At 37.2% G+C, this 23,691-nt stretch overlaps 1 protein-coding gene across 3 annotated transcripts in view; it reads left to right on the plus strand.

Annotated features, from left to right (window-relative positions):
• PPM1B (protein phosphatase, Mg2+/Mn2+ dependent 1B) overlaps positions 1-23,691 on the plus strand; it is a 77,738-nt gene that overhangs the window by 49,697 nt on the left and 4,350 nt on the right. For all 3 annotated transcript variants that reach the window (XM_074396683.1, XM_003926758.4, XM_010337467.3), the window contains 3 exons: positions 4,076-4,193; positions 13,030-13,141; positions 13,531-13,588. In XM_074396683.1, coding sequence (XP_074252784.1) covers positions 4,076-4,193; positions 13,030-13,141; positions 13,531-13,588 — 288 coding nt within the window. The remainder of the gene's footprint in view (positions 1-4,075; positions 4,194-13,029; positions 13,142-13,530; positions 13,589-23,691) is intronic.

Below are 23,691 nucleotides of genomic sequence, written 5' to 3' on the forward strand. Positions count from 1 at the left end.
ATCCTAGAACTCTGCCACCCTCATTTCTTGTATCTCATTGATTTTTATGGGGACTTGCTTTTTATCACAGCCACCCCCAAAAACCTCCACTTTGCAAAAGTAGGAAGTCATTGGGAGGAATATAGTGTTATCTGTTTTATCTAATATTAAAACTGTGAAGCATCTCCACCTTCAGTTGAGTTAATGGGATGTCCACAGATATTGAGGGTCACTGAATCTCCTTCATCTGTGGTGAATACACTGTGGAACGTTGGGGCCTCTTGATACACTGTTTGGGAACCATGGGTTTAGTGTAAAACATACACTTTGGACCCAATGTTAAGTTATGTTGTGCCACTTAGTATACATTTGGGTAAAGCCTTAGTTTCTTCATCTTTGTAAAAAAGATGATGTTAAAATTTTTCTCATGGTGTTGTTGAGAGTAAAGCTGTTGGCAAGTGCCTAAATAGTATCTGATTTATAGACCCCAATAGACAGAGTCTCTCTGTTACCTGGTGCGATCTCAGCTCACTGCAAGCTCTGCTTCCCGGGTTCAAGTGATTCTCCTGCCTCAGCCTCCCAAATAGCTTGGACTACAGGTGCTTGCCACCATTCCTGGCTAATTTTTTTATTTTTAATAGGTTCGAAGTTTCACCATGTTGGCCAGGCTGGTCTCTTGAACTCCTGGCCTGAAGTGATCCTCCTGCCATAGCCTCCCAAAGTGCTGAGATTACAGGCATGAGCCACTGTGCCTAGCCAACCCCAATAAATTTTAGTTCTGTTGATGATGGTTTTGAAACAAAGAGTTAAATTTATGGAGAGGAAAAATTGGTCCAAGGAATGGGGTAATAGTGGGTACAGTATTCCTGAAAGGAATTAATCATAGGCTTCATCTCTTCATGGATTGGTGAAAATTTAGTTTATCCTTTATCTTGGCTGGTTTTGAACTATATGTAAGGTGGGTAACAGCACTAGGTTTTAAAAAAAGATTTTAAAAATGAATATTGATGGTTTACTTATCAGATATTAATTTAATAACCTTGGCAGAGATAAAGATTCTGTTCACAATCTGTATGCTGTGTTGAGACTTGATTCTGGGCACTTTTGTAACCATGCAACATTGAGCTTTAAAACTAACTGTATCACATTATTTTCTGTTTAAGTACCCTTATTTTTGGCAGGGCACTGGCTTCTTTGACCTAGGACTATAATTGTTGAGAGTATTACTGCTGTGCCATTGTAAAAAGTAAAATGAACATGTAATGAAATAATTAAAAAAAAATTTTTTTTGAGACAGAGTCTCGCTCTGTTGCCCAGGCTAGAGTGCAGTGGCATGAACTCAGCTCACCGCAATGTCCGCCCCCTGGGTTCAAGTGATTCTCCTGCTTCAGCCACCTGAGTAGCTGGGATTACAGGTTTGCACCACCACACTCGGCTAATTTTTAAAAATATTTTTAGTAGGGACAGGGTTTCACTGTGTTGGCCAGGCTGGTGTCGAACTCCTGACCTCATGATCCATCTGCCTTGGCCTCTCAAAGTGCTAGGATTATAGGTGTGAGCCACCATATAGCTCTGCATGTAAAAATTGATTATTTCGTCTGGGCATAATGGTAGCACCACCATTATGCCCAGATGAAATAATCAATTTTTATATGCAGAGCTAATTTATTTAGTCATCCAAGCTGTATTAAAAAAAGTTTCACTTCTGGACTTAGTGAAAACTTTATACTGATTATACAAGAATGATTTGTCTCTACAAAACAGAAGCACAAAAAAAGGACCTTTTCTGTTGCTGTATAACAGGTACTGAAACATATTCATATGTGGTGTTTAGGGGAAAGCCATCTTTACATAGAAATAGAAGCAGACCAGAAAGGGTGGCGAAGAAGCAACATCACTGAAATCACAGATGCCTGAGGTGTAAATATACATTATTTCCCTTAAATATCTTTGGAGAGCCATAAACTTACTGGAACTCTCTTTCAATTAATTTTCCAAAAGTATCTATATTTTATAACTTACAAAGTCTTACGGAAATTAGATAGATAAGGAAATGTTCAACAATGCTTATGTTGTTGCTACTAAAATTTAAAGGGGTTAAAAGAAATTAGATTTCTAAAAATGTAAGGTGTTAATTCTGTTTATAAAATTGCTTTATAAAATGAAATTATGCTCGATTCTTTTTTTGTTGTTTTGTTTTAGAAATGGGTATCTCACTGTGTTGCCCAGGCTAGTCTAAAACTTCTGGCCTCAAGTGATCCTCCTACCTCAGCCTCCCAAACTGCTGGGATTATGTCTAGCTGTTTGATTCTTGAATATCCATATTGTAGTTTAAATTTTTTTTAAGTAAAAATTTTTGCTTGACCTGCCCTTATGATATTTATACATGTATATTCATACAATCAAATACATAGGGTATTTCTAATATCAGAGTTTTGGTGTGTTTCATTAAGGAATGAAATTAATTTGGCCAATTTGGAAATTGTGTTTTTTCCAGATAACCGAGAATCTAATGAAATACTTACATTGGTTCTTTCATCCAAAGCACAGCAATCTATGACAAGTTAATTTTTTTTTTTGAGGTCTTCTGAAGACCTAACCTTCACTGTCTTCAGCCTTTACTCCCATTGAATTATGAGGTGAAAGCGGAAGTTATTAAAGGCCACCTGTCTTTTGGGCTGTGTCATGTAGGTTCTGGAAAGGTCCAAGTCTGAACCAAGCCATGCCTGCCTAGATTCTGGCTTTAATGACTGAAAATACTAGAATGGGTGTGGTCTTGGGTTTCTTTCACTTGAGTTGGCAAATTTGGCAGACTCCACTGTCGGACAAAATAGCCTGCCACCTCCATTGACTTAGTTTTTTAGAGTGAACAGGAAAAGAAAGTTTCCAAAAAAAAATTTACTATTCTAAGAACAGTTTCATCTGCTCTTTGAAACTCAGTTAAAGTAATATACCTTTAGAAAAAGTAATGAGAAGATATTTTTAATTTATTGCACATAATCTCATGATACTAGAATAGTATATATTCTACGCCTTTTGTTTTTTGTTGTTGTTGTTGTGTTTTTTTTTTGTTTTTTTTTTTTGTTTTTTTTTTTGAGACAGAGTCATGCTCTGTTGCCCAGGCTGGAGTGCAGTGGTGTCATCACAGCTCACTACAACCTCCATCTCCCGGGCTCAAGTGGTCCTTCCACCTCAGCCTCCCGAGTAGCTGAGACTACAGGTGTGCACCACCAAGCCCAGTTAATTTTTGTATTTTTTGTAGAGACAAGGTTTTGCCATGATGCCCAGGCTGGTCTGGAATACTTAAGCTCAAATAATCTGCTTGCCTAGGCCTCCCAAAGTGCTGGGATTACAGACATGCCTGAGCCACAGTGCCTGGCTTTATGCTTCCTTTTTAACGGAGGTAATTTGTGAGGGTATGATTAAAAGACAGAAGTAAAATATGTCCTTAAATTAGCTATTTTAGACACTTTATAAAGACTCTAAAACTATTTGTGACTATACAACAATCTGATGCCTTTTCTTTAAAAGTTATCTCATGACTACAGTTGGATATGTTATCCTTTTACAGTCCACTCTGTTGCTGTGCCCTCTGAACGGTTTCTTGTATTAATAGTTGTTCAGTTTAGCATCTTGGGTCTTCTGCCAAAAAACAATTTTCAGCTGTGTTAAATTCAACAGCGTTGTAACATTGCTCTGATACAGTTTAAAAGCTAAGCTGGAAAACATTTGCGTATGTATTTGGGAGGATGAATTGTGGACTTAAGCCACTGTGGGAATAGACAATCTTGAGTGGGAAATAGTTTAGAAGATTTAATATATAAATAAGATATCTTCATTTCTCAGATTGGAATGGTTGTGGGTAAGAATAGTTCATCAGAATTAAAAACATGAAAATACTTACAGATCTACCCATACCTAGACACCTTGTTTCTTCAAGTTGTGTTTTCAGTAGTTCACTGGAATAAACTTAAATGTGAACATAAATGTTCTGGATGATTAAATAAACTATAATTGCTTAAAGTATTTTGAAGTAAATAATAGTTGATAGACTGTAGAAACATAATTTTTTTCCTTTTTTTTCTTTAATATACAGGGAAGTCGAGATAACATGAGTATTGTACTAGTTTGCTTTTCAAATGCTCCCAAGGTCTCAGATGAAGCAGTGAAAAAAGATTCAGAGTTGGATAAGCACTTGGAATCACGGGTTGAAGGTAAGAAAGATGCTTTTTAAAAATTTAGACAGAGACGGAAAGTATTCTTTTTTGTTTATCAAATAATTATTTTAAAATCTCTTGGCCTGGCGCAGTGGCCCATGCCTATAATCCTAGCACTTTGGGAGCCTGAGGCAGGTGGATCACAAGGTCAGGAGATCGAGACCATCCTGGCTTACACGGTGAAACCCCATTTCTACTAAAAATACGAAAAATTAGCTGGGCGTGGTGGCACACGCCTGTAGTCCCAGCTACTCGGGATGCTGAGGCAGAAGAATTGCTTGAACCTGGGAGGTGGAGGTTGCAGTGAGCCAAGATCGTGTCTCTGCACATCAGCCTGGGTGTCAGAGCAAGACTCTGTCTCCAAAAAAACAAAAATGTCCTTATGACAAACAAGTATTTCAAAACAAGGCCTTGAAAAAACACATCTATCTGTCTAAAATTTACTATTTTGGACCCTAATGTGTGTGGATTTATTGCCAGGGAGCAGACAAATATGTCTGTTTCACCACCAAAGAGAAACATAATTTGAAAGTAGTTGGTTAAAGCTTTCTTTTTTTTTCTTTTTCTTTCCCTGCATACGTTCCTAGTAGTAAGTGGAGAATCCAGTGAAATTTCCCTTAATGGTCTCATGAAAACCAGGTACTCTAATTCCACTAATACTAATTCTCCCTTCCCAGATTAATCATTATTGGAATTCATTACCATATCCTTTCCCTTTTATTGATAGAGTTAATATTGATGTTTCAATAGATTACTTTACATACTTTTTTAAAACTTCATTTTGCAATATATATATTTTTTAATTATGGTCTTGCTCTGTTGCCCAGGCTGGAGTGCAGTGGTGTGATCTTGGCTCACTGCAACAGTCTCAACTCGCTGGGCTCAAGTGATCCTCTCACCTCAGCCTCCCAAGTAGCTGGAACTACAGGCATGCACTACCACACCTGGCTAGTTTTGTTTATTTTTTGTAGTGATGAGGTCTCACTGTGTTGTCGAGGCTGGTCTCAATCTCCTGGACTCAAGCAGTGCTCCCACATTGGCCTACCAAAGTGCTAGGATTACAGGCATGAGCCATCACACCCAGCCTAATAATTTTAAACAACAGAAAAGTTGGAAAAGTATTACAGAGCTCCACATACATGTAGTATCCTTTACCTAGATTCCTCATTTGTTTATATAATACCACATTTGGCTTATCTGTATATATAATTTCTGTAACATTCTCATTCTCTCTTCCTCCTTCCTTCCTTCCCCCTCTCCTCTCATTCCCCTCCCTGCCATATTACTAATCTTTTTCCTGACCAAATCAATTGAAAGTTGCAAATGTGATATACCAATACTCCTTAATGTAACAAAGATTACATAACACTACATAACTATAGTACATCAGTAAAAATTAGGAAATTGGCCAGGTGCAGTGTCTCTCTCCTATAATCCTAGAACTTTGAGAGGCCAAGGCAGGTGGATCATGAGGTCAGGAATTTGAGACCAGCCTGGCTAATGTGGTGAAAGCCTGTCTCTACTAAAAATACAAAATTTGGCTGGGTGTGGTGGCAGGCGCCTGTGATCCCAGCTACTTGGAAGGCTAAGGCAGGAGAATTGCTTGAACCTGGAAGGTGGAGGTTTCAGTGAGCTGAGATCATGCCATTGTGCTCCAACCTGGGTGGCAGAGCAAGACTCCGTCTTGGGGTCGGGGGGAAGGAAATTAACATTGATAAAGTATTACTGTGTAATCCACAGATCCCATTTAAATTTCTGTAATTATCCTAGTAATTCATATGTAGGTCCAGGATGCAGTCTTGAGCATGTGAGCTGCATTTAGATGTCATGCCTCTTTAGTCTCCCTCAATGGAAGAAGTTTCATAGTCTTTTTTTGTTTTTGTTTTTGTTTTTTAATTGACCATGACATTTTTCAAGAGTACAGGTTAGTTTATGGAATGTCCAGGTTGGGTTGGCTGATGTTTCCTCTTGATAAGATTTAGGTTATACGTTGTCAGGAATACCACAGAAGTGATTCTAGATTCTTGTCAGTGCATCACAGTTAGGGAGGCATGCGATGTGATGTTGATTTGTAATATTAACATCTTTAGTGACTTGCTTGGGTTGTTGTCTTTCATTATTTAATTAATATGTTATATCTAATAACTATTCAACAAGTATGTTATGCTTACTAGTAAGTATTCTATGGGGCGACACTTTGAGATTTTTAATAACCTATTGCTCATTAAGATTTTAGCAGTTTTAGCATCCATTTGTGATTTTTGCCTGAAGAATGATAGCCAGCTGGTGATTTTCTGATTCAGTGAATTCATTTTTTTTTGAGATGGAGTTTTGCTCTTGTTGCCCAGGCTGGAGTGCAGTGGCACAATCTTGGCCTACAGCCTCTGCCTCCTGGGTTCAAGAGGTTCTCCTGCCTCAGCCTCCCGAGTAGCTGGGATTACAGGCATGCACCATCGTGCCCAGCTAATTTTGTATTTTTAGTAGAGACAGGGTTTCTCCATGTTGGTCAGGCTGGTCTCGAACTATTGACCTCAGGTAATCTGCCCACCTTGGCCTTCCAAAGTGCTGGTATTACAGGCATCAGCCACTGTGTCCAGCTCAGTCATTCTTTTTATATGTATTAGTTAGCATTTTATTGCAGGAAAAAGTTTTCTTTTCTACCTGTTTATTTATATGAGCACAGACTCACAAATTCCTGTTCTGTTCATTGTGTTATAAACTGTAGCAGCCAATGAGAGCCTCTTAAAACTTGCTGTAGCATCTTTTTGTCCTGCCCACATGAGTCTTTGAGCACTTTCTTACTTTCTAGCATAATCAGATGTTCTAGGCTCACTGTTATTTTCTTTGCACCAGTTCTTTACTGGTCAATTTTTCCAATGATCCCTTTTTTTGTTGTTTTTCAGTTTCAGGAAGAATAGTATTTGGGAATTGGGATTTGGGTGTTAGATGTGCTATTGAGGTGTTTTTGTCCCCAGACTCTCTCAGAGAACAAAACTATTAATACACACGCCCCCATATTCTATATGTTTACATTTCTTTCTAGCAATCTACCCATTCATCCATCACCTATATCTTTTATTCCTACTCTCCAGCTATATAGTACTATAGGATTTAGTATAGTTTTCTTCCTTTTCATATTTATAACTTCCTTCTATAGAGAGAAACCTGTCTCATTATCAACCCGACAAATCTGTCATGGTTAACCCTCACCTCATGCTTTTGCCGTCTTCATTCCATGTTGCCCATCCAGGTTCACCCTATATCCATGCTAAAGCTAATGCTTACTGTGGTTAGGCATGAATATCCCATTCTGGACCAATCTGTGGCCACTATTTCCCCCTTGACTCCCTGAAAGATTTGTTTTGCTTAGCTAAGCCAATCTAATGGTATTGGACAAAAGTATTCAGGAACGAGAGAAGGGAGAAGCCAGTCTGTTTATCTTTAACGTAATTGCTGATATGTTTGAGTTTAAATCTGCCATCTTTCTTGTTTCATCTATTTTTTCATCATCTATTTTTTTCATCTTCCATTCTTGCCTTCTTTTAGATGTATTCCAGTTCATCCTAGGATTAGCTTATTAGTTATACAGTCTTTTAAAAATTCATTTAGTAAAAAGAAGGAAAAAAATTATTTAGTGGTTACCCTGATAAATTGAGAATGTACATTGCAGTCTTAAGGCCCTTTCCTTTTTTTTCTCTTTTTACTTTCAACCCTGAGAAGCTAAGGATTATAGTCTTAATATAAACTTTTGATTTTATATATGCTGTTTTTAAGATATGAAATTTCTCTGTATAAAGTTAGATTGTCACTCTTTTTTTTCTTTGTGAGAAGAAAAAAAAGTTGTTTCCTAACTCAAGGTTACATAGTTACCTGTATTTTCTCCTAACACTTTTATGTTTTGATTCTTTTCTTTTTGTTGAAAATACATTTAACTTACAATGATGGTGTCATAGACTTGTTGAATTTGGCCTATTTTGAGTCATTCTGTATATAGTAGGCCACAGTAATTGGTGAGATTTTGAAGTATGAAGATCTGTGATTTCTAATATATAATTACAATTAAAGGATAAAACCAAGGAGAGAGTCTTGCAAATTTGGAGAATGGGGATTTATCTTTTCTGTCTTTACAACTGTCTAGCTGTGGACCCTGAACAACATGCTTAAAGCTTTTGGGAGGTCTGCAATTTCCTTTGCTCTAAATGAATCTTGTTTTTAGGTCTCAGTACTTTTGAGTCTCAATGAGTCCTGTTTTGAGGGTGATGGAAAGGTGAGAAACATGCAAGAACACATTGAAGATTATATCAGATGCACTCATTCCTATTGATAATATCATTAAGAGGAGCTGTTTTTATAGGAGTTAATTATTTAATGATAAATTGTAGTATGTTCAGGTTGCTTATTGGTGACTATAGTTTGTCAGAAAGTGGGAAGAGTTCTCTTATATTCCTTTTTCCTTATTCATAAAGAAACTGGGTAGTTTTTATTTTAGGAAGAGCTCTCTAGTTTGGTCAGCTGCTAGTTATGTGATCTTATACAACTTGCTTAACCCCTCAAGGCTCCAGTTTTTTTGTTGGACACTAAACATAAAAACACCAACCTTAGAGTTTTTAAAAATAAATTGTTACAGAAAAAGCTTATTGATGACACTTGTTAAAGATGGTAAGGCAGATTTTTTTTCAAGGGGGCCATGGCAGTAGGTATGAGGACAACTACGATGGAGTCTTGCAGTGGCAGAAAGAAATTAGACTCAACTTGGAGTTCTGTAAAGATAAGTAGAACTTATAACTAAGGAGCTAAGTGCTGGGAGGAAGTGTCAGTGGATGGAAAATTATTACTAAGAGGAGGCATCAACATAAGGGGTTTCTGGCTAAACTGACTTGATAAGATGGCAGGCCAGGATAAAATATCCAGAGTGATCATGTACCAATAGTTGGGGTTTTCAATAAATGGACTGAGCAGGATTCTGATTCAGTCTGGTTTCTGTAAGGACTGAGAGGGAGCCCAAAGGTCTCCTAGTCAGAAAAAACTCAAGAGTCTTAGTAAAGGTTTGGGCCAAGGAAAAAGAGTTTTTGTCAAAATAAATGAGATTATGTTTGTTAAGCACCTATTATGGTGCCTAGCAGGCAAGTCCTCAGCAAACTGTAACTTTTATTAACTCTTCTGTAATAGCTAAATTTGAATTTCTTAAAGGTATGGTCCATGCAGTTTAACATGGATTAATAATTTAGTATTAATTTTCTCATGCATAGTTTGTAACTTTCCAAAGTATATATTATATAGCAGAGATGACAAATGTGTAATAATGATCTCTAGGGACTGTAGCAAATAGTTATTGTTGATCAGGAGACAAAACTGTTAGCTAGGCAGCCACTACAAATAAGTTTAAGTTGGTTCTTAGAAAATATAACTTCACAGGCTGAGCATAGTAGTCACACCTAAAGTCCCAGCTCTTTGGGACACCAAGGCAGGATTGCTTGAGGCCAAAAGTTCAAGACCAGCCTGGGCATCATAGACCTACAAAAAAGTTTTTAAAATTAGCTGGGCATGGTGGTACATACCTGTAGTTCCAGCTACTTGGAATATTGAAGCGGGAGTATCACTTGAGTTTAGGAGTTTGAGGTTACAGTGAGCTATAATCGCACCACTGCACTCCAGCCTAGGCTACAGATGGAGAACATGTCTTTTTTTTTTTTTTTTTTTTTTTGAGACGGAGTTTCGCTTTTGTTACCCAGGCTGGAGTGCAATGGCGTGATCTCGGCTCACTGCAACCTCCACCTCCTGGGTTCAGGCAATTCTCCTGCCTCAGCCTCCCGAGTAGCTGGGATTACAGGCACGCGCCACCATGCCCAGCTAATTTTTTGTATTTTTTAGTAGAGACGGGGTTTCACCATGTTGACCAGGATGGTTTCGATCTCTTGACCTCGTGATGCACCTGCCTAAGCCTCCCAAAGTGCTGGGATTACAGGCGTGAGCCACCGCGCCCAGCCTTTTTTTTTTTTTTTTTTTTTTTTAAGTAACTTTTTATTTGTAAAGCGTGTTCTTCAGGAGCATTATGTTTCTACTGGAGTTTTAAAATCATGTAATATCACATTAAATATTGTGGTAAATGCATTCTGGTGTTCTCAGTAAACCTGTGTATATGCTTTTAGTGATGACTGGTTAGGTGGGAAAGGAATAATACTAAAATAAACAGGGAATATAGTTCATCTAAATTGATTAATTATATATTTAATGATTGCTTTCTACATGTATGTTTATTCAATGTTTATTAAACATGTGTCACTGAAGATATAGCAGAAAAAGAAGTCTCATGGAGTTTGTATTCCAGTAAAGACCTCATTTTTTAATAGAAGAGAAATAGAGTAAGCAGAGAACAACAAGGAATATTGGTTAGGAATGTCTCAGTGAGGAAGGACATTTGAACAGAGACCTGCATAGAGAGTGTCTGCAGGAAGAACATTCCAGGCAATGAGAACAGCAAAGACTAGGAGGGAATGTGCTTAGTGAGTGTGGTTGGGTTAGAATGAGCCAGTAGAAAATTAGAGGAAGATTAAGAGGTTTGTAGGAGGCATATAATGTACGATTCTGTAGACCAGAGTGAGGACTTTGGACTTTATTTGACTTATGGTAGGAATTCATTGACTTATGGTAGGAAGATTTTGAGTATAAGAGTGCTTTATTCTTTTTTTCCAAAGGATCTCTCTTAGTTGCTGTATGGAGAAGAGATTGTATAAAGGGGACAAGAGAAGCCAAGATACCAATTAAAAATCATGCATTGATGCAGATGGCAGATGATGGTGGTGAATTGGACTAGAGTGGAGGGGTGTGAAAATGTCTGGAGACATTTTTGGTGTCATAGCTGAGGGGGTACCACTGGCATCTAGTGAACGGAGGCCAGGGATGCTGCTTAATATTCCTCAGTGCACAGGACAGCCCCCACAACAAAAAATTTTCTGGTGTAAAATGTCAGTATTATTGATGTTGAGAAGCCTTATGCTATAAAACACAGATTTAAGGTAGAAAACTTACAGTTCTGTTTTCATGAAGCTTGCAGTCTGTGACACAAAAAGTATCTTGTATATGGGAGTATATAGCATTATGGCATATAGTACATGTTATGCACATGGGGAGTGTACTTACTCAGACTTAGATCAGAGAAGGATTTGAGAATGTGACATATAAAGTTGAAACCTCAAGGGTGAAAATAGGCATTCACCATACAGAGAAGTTGGATTAGTGTGAAAAGTGTCCCCTAACCAAGGAAAAGAGTACTTGTGAAAATCTAGAAGTAGAAGTTTTTGAATAGATAGATCCTTTGGAGATGAGGGAATCAGGGGCAGAGTTGAAAGACTAGTGAATGTTAAAGTAAAAGTTTTGTGAGGCATGGTACAGTTTGGATTTTGTGTCTCCAGGACTGCTGAAGACACTGCTTTTTTGTTGTTTTAAAAGTAAGGCTTGGGCTGGGCACGGTGGCTCACGCCTGTAATCCCAGGACTTTGGGAGGCCGAGGGAGGTGGATTGCTTGAGGTCATGAGTTCGAGACCAGCCTGGCCAACATGCTGAAACCCCATCTCTTACTAAAAATAAAAAATTAGGTGTGGTGGCGGCCTGCCTGTAATCCCAGCTACTGGGAAAGCTGAGGCAGGGAATCGCTTGAATCTGGGAGGTGGTTGCAGTGAGCCAGGATCACACCAGTGCACTACAGCCTGGATGACAGCGAGACTCTGCCTCAAAAAAAAAAAAAAAAATTAGTGAAGTTTGGTGTAGTTGCAGCTACTTGAGGCTAAGGTGGGAAGATCACTGGAGCCCAAGAGTTCAAGACTACGGTGAGCTGTGTTTGCATCGTTGTGCTCCAGCCTGGGCCACAGAGGGGGAGGCCCTGTCTCAAAAAAAATAAATAAATTGTCATTGATTTTTGAGGAATGTGTGTCTTGCCAGTGTTCAAATAATCATGCTTTTAAAAATTGCTGTGGGACGTAACTATTCAGGTAAGTATCAGTCTGTAAAAAAATGATTTTTAATTTCTCCCTTTTTTCTTATAATTCTTATCCAGCTAATCTTTTTTTATTCTGTAGTAACGGCACTCATAACTTTTATATTATTTTTACTTAATATTCGATCAAAAGTATTTTTCCATATAGCTGTTATGGTATTCATAGATACTTATTTCATAATTTTTAGTGATTATAAACCATTTCATCAATGGATACACCAAATTTTTTTTTTTTTTTTTTTTTTTTTTGAGATGAAGTTTCGCTCGTTACCCAGGCTGGAGTGCAATGGCGCGATCTCGGCTCACCGCAACCTCCGCCTCCTGGGTTCAGGCAATTCTCCTGCCTCAGCCTCCTGAGTAGCTGGGATTACAGGCACGCGCCACCATGCCCAGCTAATTTTTTGTATTTTTAGTAGAGACGGGGTTTCACCATGTTGACCAGGATGGTCTCGATCTCTCGACCTCGTGATCCACCCGCCTCGGCCTCCCAAAGTGCTGGGATTACAGGCTTGAGCCACCGCGCCCGGCTTTACACCAAAAATTTTTTAACTGTCCTCTTGTTGCTGAACATTTAGTTTGTTCCAGTTTTTGCTTTTATGAATAATGTTGGAATGAACATATGTATGCAAATAACTTACTTTTGCTTTTTTACCCCTGCATAACAATGTTTCAGTTAATAAGTTTCTTATATTACTTGGTAAAAATTCCTCGTGTGTTGATAATTATATATATGTGTTATTATTTTTAAATAAATACTACCAAATAGTACCTCTTGTTTCACTTCTTGGTGAGTGCTGACTTATCACATTAATTCAGGAACTTTTTTTTAATAACCTACAGAGATTATGGAGAAGTCTGGTGAGGAAGGAATGCCTGATCTTGCCCATGTCATGCGCATCTTGTCTGCAGAGAATATTCCAAATTTGCCTCCTGGGGGAGGTCTTGCTGGCAAGTAAGTAGAACAAATAGAGCTAATTTTGGGTTCATTTATAATTAGTACTTAAATAATTTGGGATAAGAAAACTTAAATCAGAAGTACATCAATTATCTAGAGATGAAATGGGTTAATGTTTCTTTTACTAGAGAAGAACTCTAAAACTTCATCCAAAACCAGTTTTTTAAAAAGGAATTATCTATCATACTCTTTGGGATGAAGGTCCTTCTTTCTTTGCTAATGAGTACAAATGGATTGTGCAAAATCAGATTCTGAGAGAGAGTATGTTCTCGACAAGTATAGAGTGTAGCAGTTAATTTTTTAGTGTAGTCAGGACGAAATATTGAGATATTCACAAGCTTAAAATTCTATGTAATTGAATAAAACTAAAACATAATTTTTTTTAGGCGCAATGTTATTGAAGCTGTTTATAGTAGACTGAATCCACATAGAGAAAGTGATGGGGTAAGTTTTATTTTATTTTCTAAGCATTTGAAGTAATTTCACAATATAATTACTAAGTATGAGTACATTTACATTAATGAAGTCTATAATAAAGTATGTAGTAAATTAAATTACTGCTGCTTTTCATTTTAAGGTGTCAGTTAAAGTTTAAGAAAATGTATTGAAATGAAGATAGAGATAAAACTTTGTTTTGTAGATAGCTTTGTTGTCACTTTCTGGCCATCAAATGACCTTTTTTGTTTTAGCTATCTTTATTTCTTCTCTATATGTCTGCTTTTCCTTCTTCTTCTCCTTTAAACCTTAATTTTGAGGCAAGAATACTCTTTTAAATATCTTAATTTCTCCTCCAGCAGGCTGCTGCCATCACCAGAAGTTAGTAATAGTGAGTGAGTTATTATTTTAATATCCAGACCTTTTGGTGCCCCTGTATGCCCAGTTGGAATACCCGAGAATGATTTTTTCTAATATTATTGTTGTATTATGGGTATATGAGCATTGAGCTGAGATAACCATTTCTGTTGTACCCTGCTGTGCTTTATCAGAGCAAGACTATATGCCCTTAACTTTTCTTTGCTTTCCTTCGAAATGTCAACGACCTGCCAGCTGCTTCTCTACATAGTTTTGTTTTGTTTTAGTACTATTACCAGGAAACGGAAGTGTCTTTTTTTTTTTTTTTTTCCCCTACTCCAAGTCAGTTCAAATAAGCACTTTTCTCTTGGGTTTTCAAGTTTTTGGGTATCTAAAAATAAATTATTAATTGTTAATATATATGCTTCAAAACTTAAAGGGAGCCAAACTTGGAAATAAAACTGATTGGGAAGAAATAGAGCCCCCTCCAGTCTCTAGCTCGTCTTGGCAGGTTGAGGAGGACAGTATCCATTGGCTAGAAATCATGTATCATCTCAATTACATTATTTGCTAGGATTCATTACTACATAGCAATATAAAAAACAATAAAAGTATCCTGGCAAAAAGAAAAATTTCACAATTAATTTTAGTGAGTCAAATGAAAGCAGTGCTGTATATTGCTAATCATAATTTATATCTTGGTCTAAAGCAGTGATTCTGAGTCTTTTTGTGGCAGTTACCTCAAAATATTAAGAATTGTATCCACGGCCGGGTGTGGTGGCTCACGCCTGTAATCACAGCACTTTGAGAGGCCAAGGCGGGTGGATCACTTGAGGTCAGGAGTTTGACACCAGCCTGACCAACCATGGAGAAACCCCATCTCTACTAAAAATACAAAATAGCCAGGTGCAGTGGCGCATGCCTATAATCCCAGCTACTTGGGAGGCTGAGGCAGGAGAATCGCTTGAACCCAGGAGGTGGAGGTTACAGTGAGCTGAGATTGCACCATTGCACTCCAGCCTGGGCAACAAGAGCGAAACTCCATCTCAAAAAAAAAAAAAAATTTTTTTTTACCCAAAGCTGTGAAAATTAATTTTAAAATACAAATATTTCATGTGATCCATCAGAGAACCCTCAAACAAATGAGTTTAGGATTTTGACCTGACTAAAAGGATGGTGGTAATTTGGAAGGTTGAGAGAAGAAAATCTTACCTTTTCAGCTAGATTATAGATTCTACATGGTATCCACTACCTTGGTTAGAGGAAATAAGCCCTCAGAAGTTATTGAGTCATTATTAGCCATAGAATGTAATCTTTAACAATATATCCGTAAGTATTTTGCTGGATTTTTTTGTCCCTCCAGAAAATGGTTTATTTTTACTTCCAGGATTCTCTATTTAACATATACCAAGGATTACTTTTAAAGTTTTTTAAAAGAAAAAATGATTACACATAGTAGCTACATAAACAGGGAGTAAATAGGCAATGGAACCATGAAACTTGGGGGAGATGCTCAATATATAAACCTTGCCTTGGCCAGGTGTGGTGGCTCACACCTGTAATCCCAGCACTTTGGGAGGCCAAGGCGGGTGGATCACCTGAAGTTAGGAGTTCAAAACTAGCCTGACCAACATGGCGAAACCCCGTCCCTTAAAAAAAAAAAATTAAAATAAATAAATAGAAAATAAATAAACCTTGTCTTAAATAGATTATTATTTGACAATATAAGTGGGATATATGTACTTAATTACCTTTATACATAAATGTTCTATTAATATCAGCGGATCAGATGCTGACAGTGTATCATATAGTAGATTCATAGAGGGAGAAGATTAGAAAACATAAGACATGACCCCACCTGTATGCTCAGTGCAGCTTGCACTGTAGTTATAAACACACCTTAAATGATCAAAATGTTTCACATAGCTTAGTAACAAATAAATGACAAAATCCAGAATGTGACCATTGCCATTTGAATTGGACAGTGATTACTGTGAAAGTTCAGCTAAGTAGGGGAAAAGTTAGCTTCTTAGAGAAAAGATAGGATTTGAAGAACGATTTGAATGGCAGAAATGAGATAAGGGTGATGACCTTTCAAGTGGACTAGAGAGGCAAAGACAAAGTATAAGATATCTTCAAAAGAAGGGACATCTGTTAAGGCTAATGCAGAGAACTACTGTGGTGAGAAAGAAGAATTTAAGTTGCAGAGGTATTTGCTGAGAGACCAGCCTTTTGAACATCATTTTAGGGTAAGGAACCACCTTAGGTTTGGAGCATAAGAATGATAGATTTTTGGGCCGGGCGCGGTGGCTCAAGCCTGTAATCCCAGCACTTTGGGAGGCCGAGGCGGGTGGATCACAAGGTCAAGAGATCGAGACCATCCTGGTCAACATGGTGAAACCCCGTCTCTACTAAAAATACAGAAAAAAATTAGCTGGGCATGGTGGTGCGTGCCTGTAGTCCCAGCTACTCAGGAGGCTGAGGCAGGAGAATTGCCTGAACCCAGGAGGCGGAGGTTGCGGTGAGCCGAGATCGCGCCATTGCACTCCAGCCTGGGTAACTAGAGCGAAACTCCGTCTCAAAAAAAAAAAAAAAAGACTGATAGATTTTTTTTAAAAAAATCTATGGTACTTTAATCTACTACAAACATTTGCCATATTAGATTAAAGAGATGCTGGCAGTCAGGTAGTTGTGAAATAACTTATCAGTACATAGATATATGGATTAAAGGAACTTCCCTTGTTTACTAAAAAAACTGAATTTGCAGCCTAGAGTTCTAGATAGGGAAATAATAATATGCCTTTCACAGTAGTCACTATCTTAGAAAAATGTTGAACCATAATTGCAAGTAGCAGAAATGCACTGAAGAATACTGCAGAAGGAGAAAGAATGAAGAAAATATAGACATGTGATTAAATCTTAGCTCTTAACTTGACCCACTGTAACAAAAAGCTAGGCACAAAGGTGCTCCATAAATGCTTCATAACAGTGTGGAAGATGTCGCCAGGAACTGGATGTTAACTTGCAGGGTAGGAAAGATGAAAGTATGGTAGAATTACAGAAGAAGAGAGAAAGTTGGAAGGTATTATAAAAATTAAGGTTTTTTTAATAAGAAAAATTATTTTTGTTTAGATATTCAAAGGATTATAGCCAGAGTTAAATCAGAGATTTTTTTTTAACTCCTGAAATACCTGCTTTGTATCAGAGAGAATTGTACTGTTGTAAATGCTTATAAGTAGTACCACTAGAAATAGGAATTCATTCATTTTTCTTATAATTAAGACAAATCTTTTAAATAAATATATTTCAGAAAGTAGAGTTGAGTATAATTTAGAAATTAAATAATTTTAATATACAAAAGTTACTATTTAGGGGAAGCTTCTTAAGTTGTTTACTAAATTTGTTTTTTAGTATGTGTTCTATACTAAACTAACTTTTTAGAATGTGTTCTGTCTTCCTACTGCAAGCAATATTGATATTTTTCCAACTTTTAAAATACAAATTTGTGACAGAGTCTAGCAGAGATGCTTAATCTAGGGATTCATGAATCCCCTGAAATCTTTTGGATAGTCTCCAGAAATACCAAACTACATTTTGCTATAAGTTATCCTTATGGGCTCTGGGATCACAGTCCTTCCCTTTTTCTAAAATAACATTTTAGGTTTTATAACTAGAATATAAATTATGTGAGATCTGGGACTTGGTCTGATTCGTTTATGTCTATAGTCCAAGCACATATAACAATCCTGGCATACAGTGAGAGCTCAGTAAATATTTTTTGAATATGAAATATTTGTATTTATTCATTTCTAGTAATTTGCTTAAGACTGTCTTTAAGTCCTATATTTAAAAATTGATTCAAGGTTACTAATTGGTATAAAGTCTGTATTTATAGGATTTTATATTTTCATGCAAAAAATTATTTCCTTGAAAAAGACTCATAAGGCTTTTGAATTAGTATGCCACTGATCAGGTAGTTGTACCAGTTGATGATTTTCCAAGAGTACAGTTGTGAAGGGGGGTGACTTGTATTTACCCAGCTCCTGCTTGTGCCAAGCTCCCTTATTTTTACATACACAGAGTCATAGGTAATCTTCTCAGCCCCCTTCTTTTACACATGAGACTTAGAGGGATGAGGTAGCTTGTACAGGTCACAAAGCTAAATAAATCATGCAGCCAGAATTTGAATTAGGCTGACTTCAAAACCTATTCTCTTTACATTATTCCATGTGGCCTCTCTAAGGTAGTTATAGATATATATGTCTGTACCCCATCTCATCTACAATCCAGGAAAAATTATTTCCTATTCTTTTGTAAATATCATGTTTAATAGTCTTGATACTCTATTTTATCGATTGAAATAGGGTCTTGTTCTTTGTTCCAAGCTGGAGTGCTATGGCACTATCACCGTTCACTGCAGCCTCAACCTCCCAGGCTCAAGTGATCCTCCCAACTCAACCTCCTGGGATTACAGGCACACAGCACCACACTCTTTTTGGACACTTTTTGTATTTTTTATAGGGACAGGGTCTCGCTTCATTGCCAGGGCTAGTCTTGAACTCCTTGGGGTCAATTATCTTCCCACCTCAACCTCCCAACGTTCTGGGATTACAGGCATGAGCCACTGTACCCAGCCACAAGATACTCTGTTTTTAATGATGAATATTTTATAAAGTTGTTGAAAGGAAGCAGTCAAGCACAGTTCCTTGTCAGTTATTTTTCACTTAAATACACATACTTATTTATCTTAATCCAAAACCTTTGTAAGGCATTTGGATCTTAGAGAAGGGGAGGAAAAATAGGACAGATTAGTCTCTTTTTGAGCCCAGAAGAATCTCTGTAGTGTTTTCACATTATTAAATTTCGCATGCAGTCATTTTTCTGTTTTACTTCAAACAGATAAATGCAATAGCCATAGCTCCTTTTACATTTTTATGTCACGGTTTTTAGAAGTATGTGAATACTAGTTTTTTCATGTTCTTTATTCACTTGTGAAAGCATTGCTATGGAGACCTATACTGTCTCCATAAAAAACATAGTCACTATGTTTTTAAGGTATGATTTGATGTAACACTTATCTTAGCTGTATGGTCTTGACCATTCAAATGATACTGTCTAAGATTATTCATTAAATTTGACATGATTCTTCAAATAACATCTAATTTATTAGAATCTTCATTAGTCATCAATTTTGTCATATTCGAGAATTTTTAGTTTAAAAAAATTTTTTTTGTCTGACAAGCAGAGCATAGGACTCCACAAGAAGCATATTTTTACTAGTGCTTACTTTCTCTGCACTGTTACAAGTAATTATTTTAAGAATTTTGGTTATGATATCTGTTTTAAAAGATAAGTAATTGCTGCAAATAAATATTAGCTGGTTAAATTTTATATTTTTTTAAATAATGCTTAGATTTCTCTCCTTCCCCCTCCTATTACTACTCTCTGCTTGATTTATCTAATTTATCTGTCTTATTTGGCGTAAGTTAGTATTTTCATAGTGAGAGATTTTATTTTTAAGCTGTGTTAGCCTAGCTTATAGTAAAACCTTAAAAACAAAAACTAGGGTGAATGGGAGATGTCCTAAATTCTCATCTCAGTAATTGCCTTTGTTTTACATAATAATTGTAAACATCCCATCTGATACAATGTATTAATCAACATAACTAGTGTCTTACAGTTTTACTAATTTTACTGTATTAAGGAACTATATTCTAAACTTCAATATGAAATAACCTGTGGTGTTCTATAATAATTTCACCAATATTTCTTTAGTAAGAGTTTATCTATATTAGGTACTTCCTATGCAAAAAATGTTACTCACCATAATGTATTCAACAGAGCATAAAGATAGACATTGATGTTAATTATACCTGTGCATGAATCAGAGCTCTGCCACTTACTAAGATTGTCACCCTGACAAATAACTTAATCGCCCTGAGCCTTAGTTTCCTCACTTATAAAAATGATAACTGGAGTACTTACTTTGTAGGGTACCTGTGAGGGTTCAGTAAGATTATGTATATAAATTTCTTAGCACAAATATTAATTTTCCTTCCCTAGATGACAGGAGGACATAGAATGGAATATGAAATTGTCTTTACTCTCAAAGAGTTTGCAGTGTAAGTGGAGAGTCTTGTGAACAGCTGCAAGGTAGAGTTAATTGCTATAATAGATGTGTAAAAATAGGTGTGCTATATCAACTGTATGAGTTCAGATAAAGAAAGTGCAGGAACCTAGATAATAGGTTTCTCTTCTAATATTAATGAAAGCCCATGAGAGAGTTATGTAACAGTATTTTGAAAAATCAAATGTAATGGCTGGGGAAGAGGTTTCAGTCGTCTATTGTCTACCCAGAGTGATAAGAAAGTATAATTTGCCATAAGATAAAATGACTTTTAAGTGTGGTCATTAGCTAAAGTTCTTCTCAATTTAGTGATTCTGTAATGTCAGACATTGCAAATCCATCTCTACTTGATTTACTAGTTTGGTTTTCTTTTTTTTTTTCTTTTTTATTTTTTGAGAGGCTGGAGTGCAGTGGTGTGATCTCGGCTCACTGCAACCTCCGCTTTCCAGGTTCAAGGGACTCTCCCGCCTCACCCTTTCAATATCTGAGACTACAGGCATGCACCACCATGCTTGGCTAATTTTTTAGTTTTTAGTTGAGACAGGTTTCACCATGTTGGTCAGGCTAGTCTCGAACTCTTGACCTCAAGTGATCCACCTGCCTTGACCTCCAAAAGTACTGGAATTACAGGTGTGAGCCACCTTGCTTGGCCATTATTTGGTTTTAGTATGTCTTTTAAAAAGCAGCTTCTCTTCCCCAACTATCACTACTGTATCAATTCACAGAAGTACGGGTGATTAATAATGAAAGTGTCAGTTTGAGAGTGAGAGGTAACTTCATCTGTTGAACTTACCAAAATTGACCCAAATAGAACAATCTTTCATCCAACCTTATTAATAAATCCACCTCTAAATAGGGTTATGCCATTTAGTCTAGTCAATGATTCTCAACCCTGGCTGTATATTAGAATTGCCTGTCAGGCTTTAAAAGAACAACCCAAATCCACTGAATCTGTGTATTTTAAAATGTAACTTTGGCATGTATGCAATTTTAAAAGCTCCAAGGTAATACCAGTATGGAACCAGGGTTGATAATCACTTATATGTGTAAGCCACCTAGTTTGAGGCAGATTTTGTTTTAATGTCCTATAATTTTTTTTTAATAAAATGGTAGGGTTTTTTCTTTCCTTCTTTCTTTTTTGTTTGGGAGTTTTCTGGGGGAGAGGTTTGTAGGCTCTGCATTAAAAGGTCTTTGTGATCTACTGTAAAGTAGAAAATTTCCTCTTAAAGACTGATAAGGTTTATCATTTGAGTACACTTATCCCACATTGTTCCATCTCAGCTCTTCCTGAATAGACTCAAATGGGAAACTTTATTTTTTTAATATTTTATTTGAAACAGGGTCTTCCTCTATTGCCCAGGCTGGAATGTAGTGGGTGTGTAATCTCAACTTCCTATTCTAAAGTGATCCTCCCACCTTAGCTTCCCAGTAGCTGGGACCACAGGTGTGTGCTGCCACACCAATTTTTAAAATTTTTGTTTTGTAGAGACGTGTTCTCCCTATGTTGCCCAGGCTGGTCTCAAACTCCTGGGCTCAAGTGATCCTTTCACCTTGGCCTCCCAAAGTGCTGGGATTACAGGCATGAGCCACCAGCCCTGGCCGAGAAATTTTATTTAGGGAAACGTGTTTTAAGTCCACATAATAAATTTTGCAAATTAAAAGACAGTTAATATGCTCGTTGTAGAAAATTGGAAAATTCAAAGAAAGAACTATCTAGAACTCCCCTACCCATTGTCATTATATTGCTGTATTTTCTTTCTTTCCAGGTATTTTTCATAAGCTAAAATGAATAGATACACAGACATGTATGTACCCAAAAAACATGGGCCATACACAGTATCATCTTTTTTTTTTGGAATTGGAGTCTTGCTTTGTTGTGCTTAGGCTTGAATACAGTGGGTGTATCTCCACCTCCTGGGTTCAAGCAGTTCTCCTGCCTCAGCCTCCCGAGTAGCTGGGATTACAGGTGCCTGCCACCACTCCTGGCAATTTTTAGTAGAGATGGGGTTTCACCATGTTGGCCAGGCTAGTCTCAAACTCTTGACCTCAGGTGATCCACATGCCTTGGCCTACCAAAGTGCTGCAATTACAGGCATAAGCCACTGCACCTGGCCCAGTATCATCTCATTTTTTGCCGTGAAGTCACTTCCTCCCCCTCCCCTGACATGTCTTGAGGCAGGAAAACAAGCAATAATTTTTTAAGAGGATCTCTGTCATCCAGACTGGAGTTCAACGGTACGATCATGGGTCACTGAAGTCCCAACCTCCTGGGCTTAGCTCAACTTCTCATCTCGGTTCCCTGAGTAGCTGGGACTACAGGCACGCTCCTTTTAAATATTTTTTGTAGAGATGGGGTCTCACTTTGTTGCCCAGACTGGCCTTGAACTCCTGACCTTAAGCAATCCTCTTACCCCTATCTCCCAAAGTGGAGAAATTACAGATGTGAGTCGCTGCTCCTGGCCATTGAGGGCAACTTTTTTAAAAATAACGTTCACAAGCGCTCATTTTGCTAATAAAACATTGCCATTTAGGCCGGGCGCGGTGGCTCAAGCCCGTAATCCCAGCACTTTTGGAGGCCAAGGCGGGTGGATCACGAGGTCAAGAGATCGAGACCATCCTGGTCAACATGGTGAAACCCCATCTCTACTAAAAATACAAAAAATTAGCTGGGCATGGTGGCACGTGCGTGTAATCCCAGCTACTCAGGAGGCTGAGGCAGGAGAATTGCCTGAACCCAGGAGGCGGAGGTTGCGGTGAGCCAAGATGGCACCATTGCACTCCAGCCTGGGTAACAAGAGCGAAACTCCCATCTCAAAAAAAAAAAAAAAATTGCCATTTATTATTTGGCTTCATTAGTGTTATCTTTGTTGCAGAAGTATAGTGTAATAGTCTCTAAAGATGGTTAAAAGTTTGTGTCAGATGAAAACCTCCAAACATATTTAAAAAGGGATATGATATGTTGGAACAGCTATATATCTTCTATCTAGTGTCAGCAACTGTTAACATTTTGCCATAGTTGCTATTATTTTTCTTTCTATATCTACTATTGTTTTTTTTTTTTGACTGAACCCTTTGAGAGCAAATTGCAGATACCATATTTTACCTGTAAACATTTCAGCATGCAGCTCTTAAAAATGAAGACAATTTTCTGCATAACTGTAATACTATTATTATAAGAAATTTAATTTTTAAAAAATTTATTTTTAATTTTTGGGTATACATAGTAGGTATATAAAATAATAAATTTTATAATGTCTTCGAATCTCGGCTCTAAATTTCCCCACAATGACTATTATAATGGTTATTTTGAATCAGTCTAATCAAGTTAAGTCATCAGTCAAGCGCATTAAACAAATCTTTAATCAGTCAAGCCCCCTCACCTGTTTTTTCCCATTACACTGACTTTGAAGAGGTTGAGCCAGTTTTTTATAGTCCTTCCTGCATTATGGATTCATATGATTGTTTTCTCATGGTGTCTTTTAACTTGATTATCTATTCCCTTTTTTCCTATAAACTGGGAATTAGCATTATTAGATTCATTTTAAATGTTTTTTGGCATGAATACAGGACATGACTGTACTTTATAATGCATCATATCAGGAGGCACATAATGTAAAGATGTCTTGAT

The sequence above is a fragment of the Saimiri boliviensis genome, chromosome 1 (genome assembly GCF_048565385.1).
Source record: "Saimiri boliviensis isolate mSaiBol1 chromosome 1, mSaiBol1.pri, whole genome shotgun sequence".
Taxonomy (NCBI): Eukaryota; Metazoa; Chordata; class Mammalia; order Primates; family Cebidae; genus Saimiri; species Saimiri boliviensis.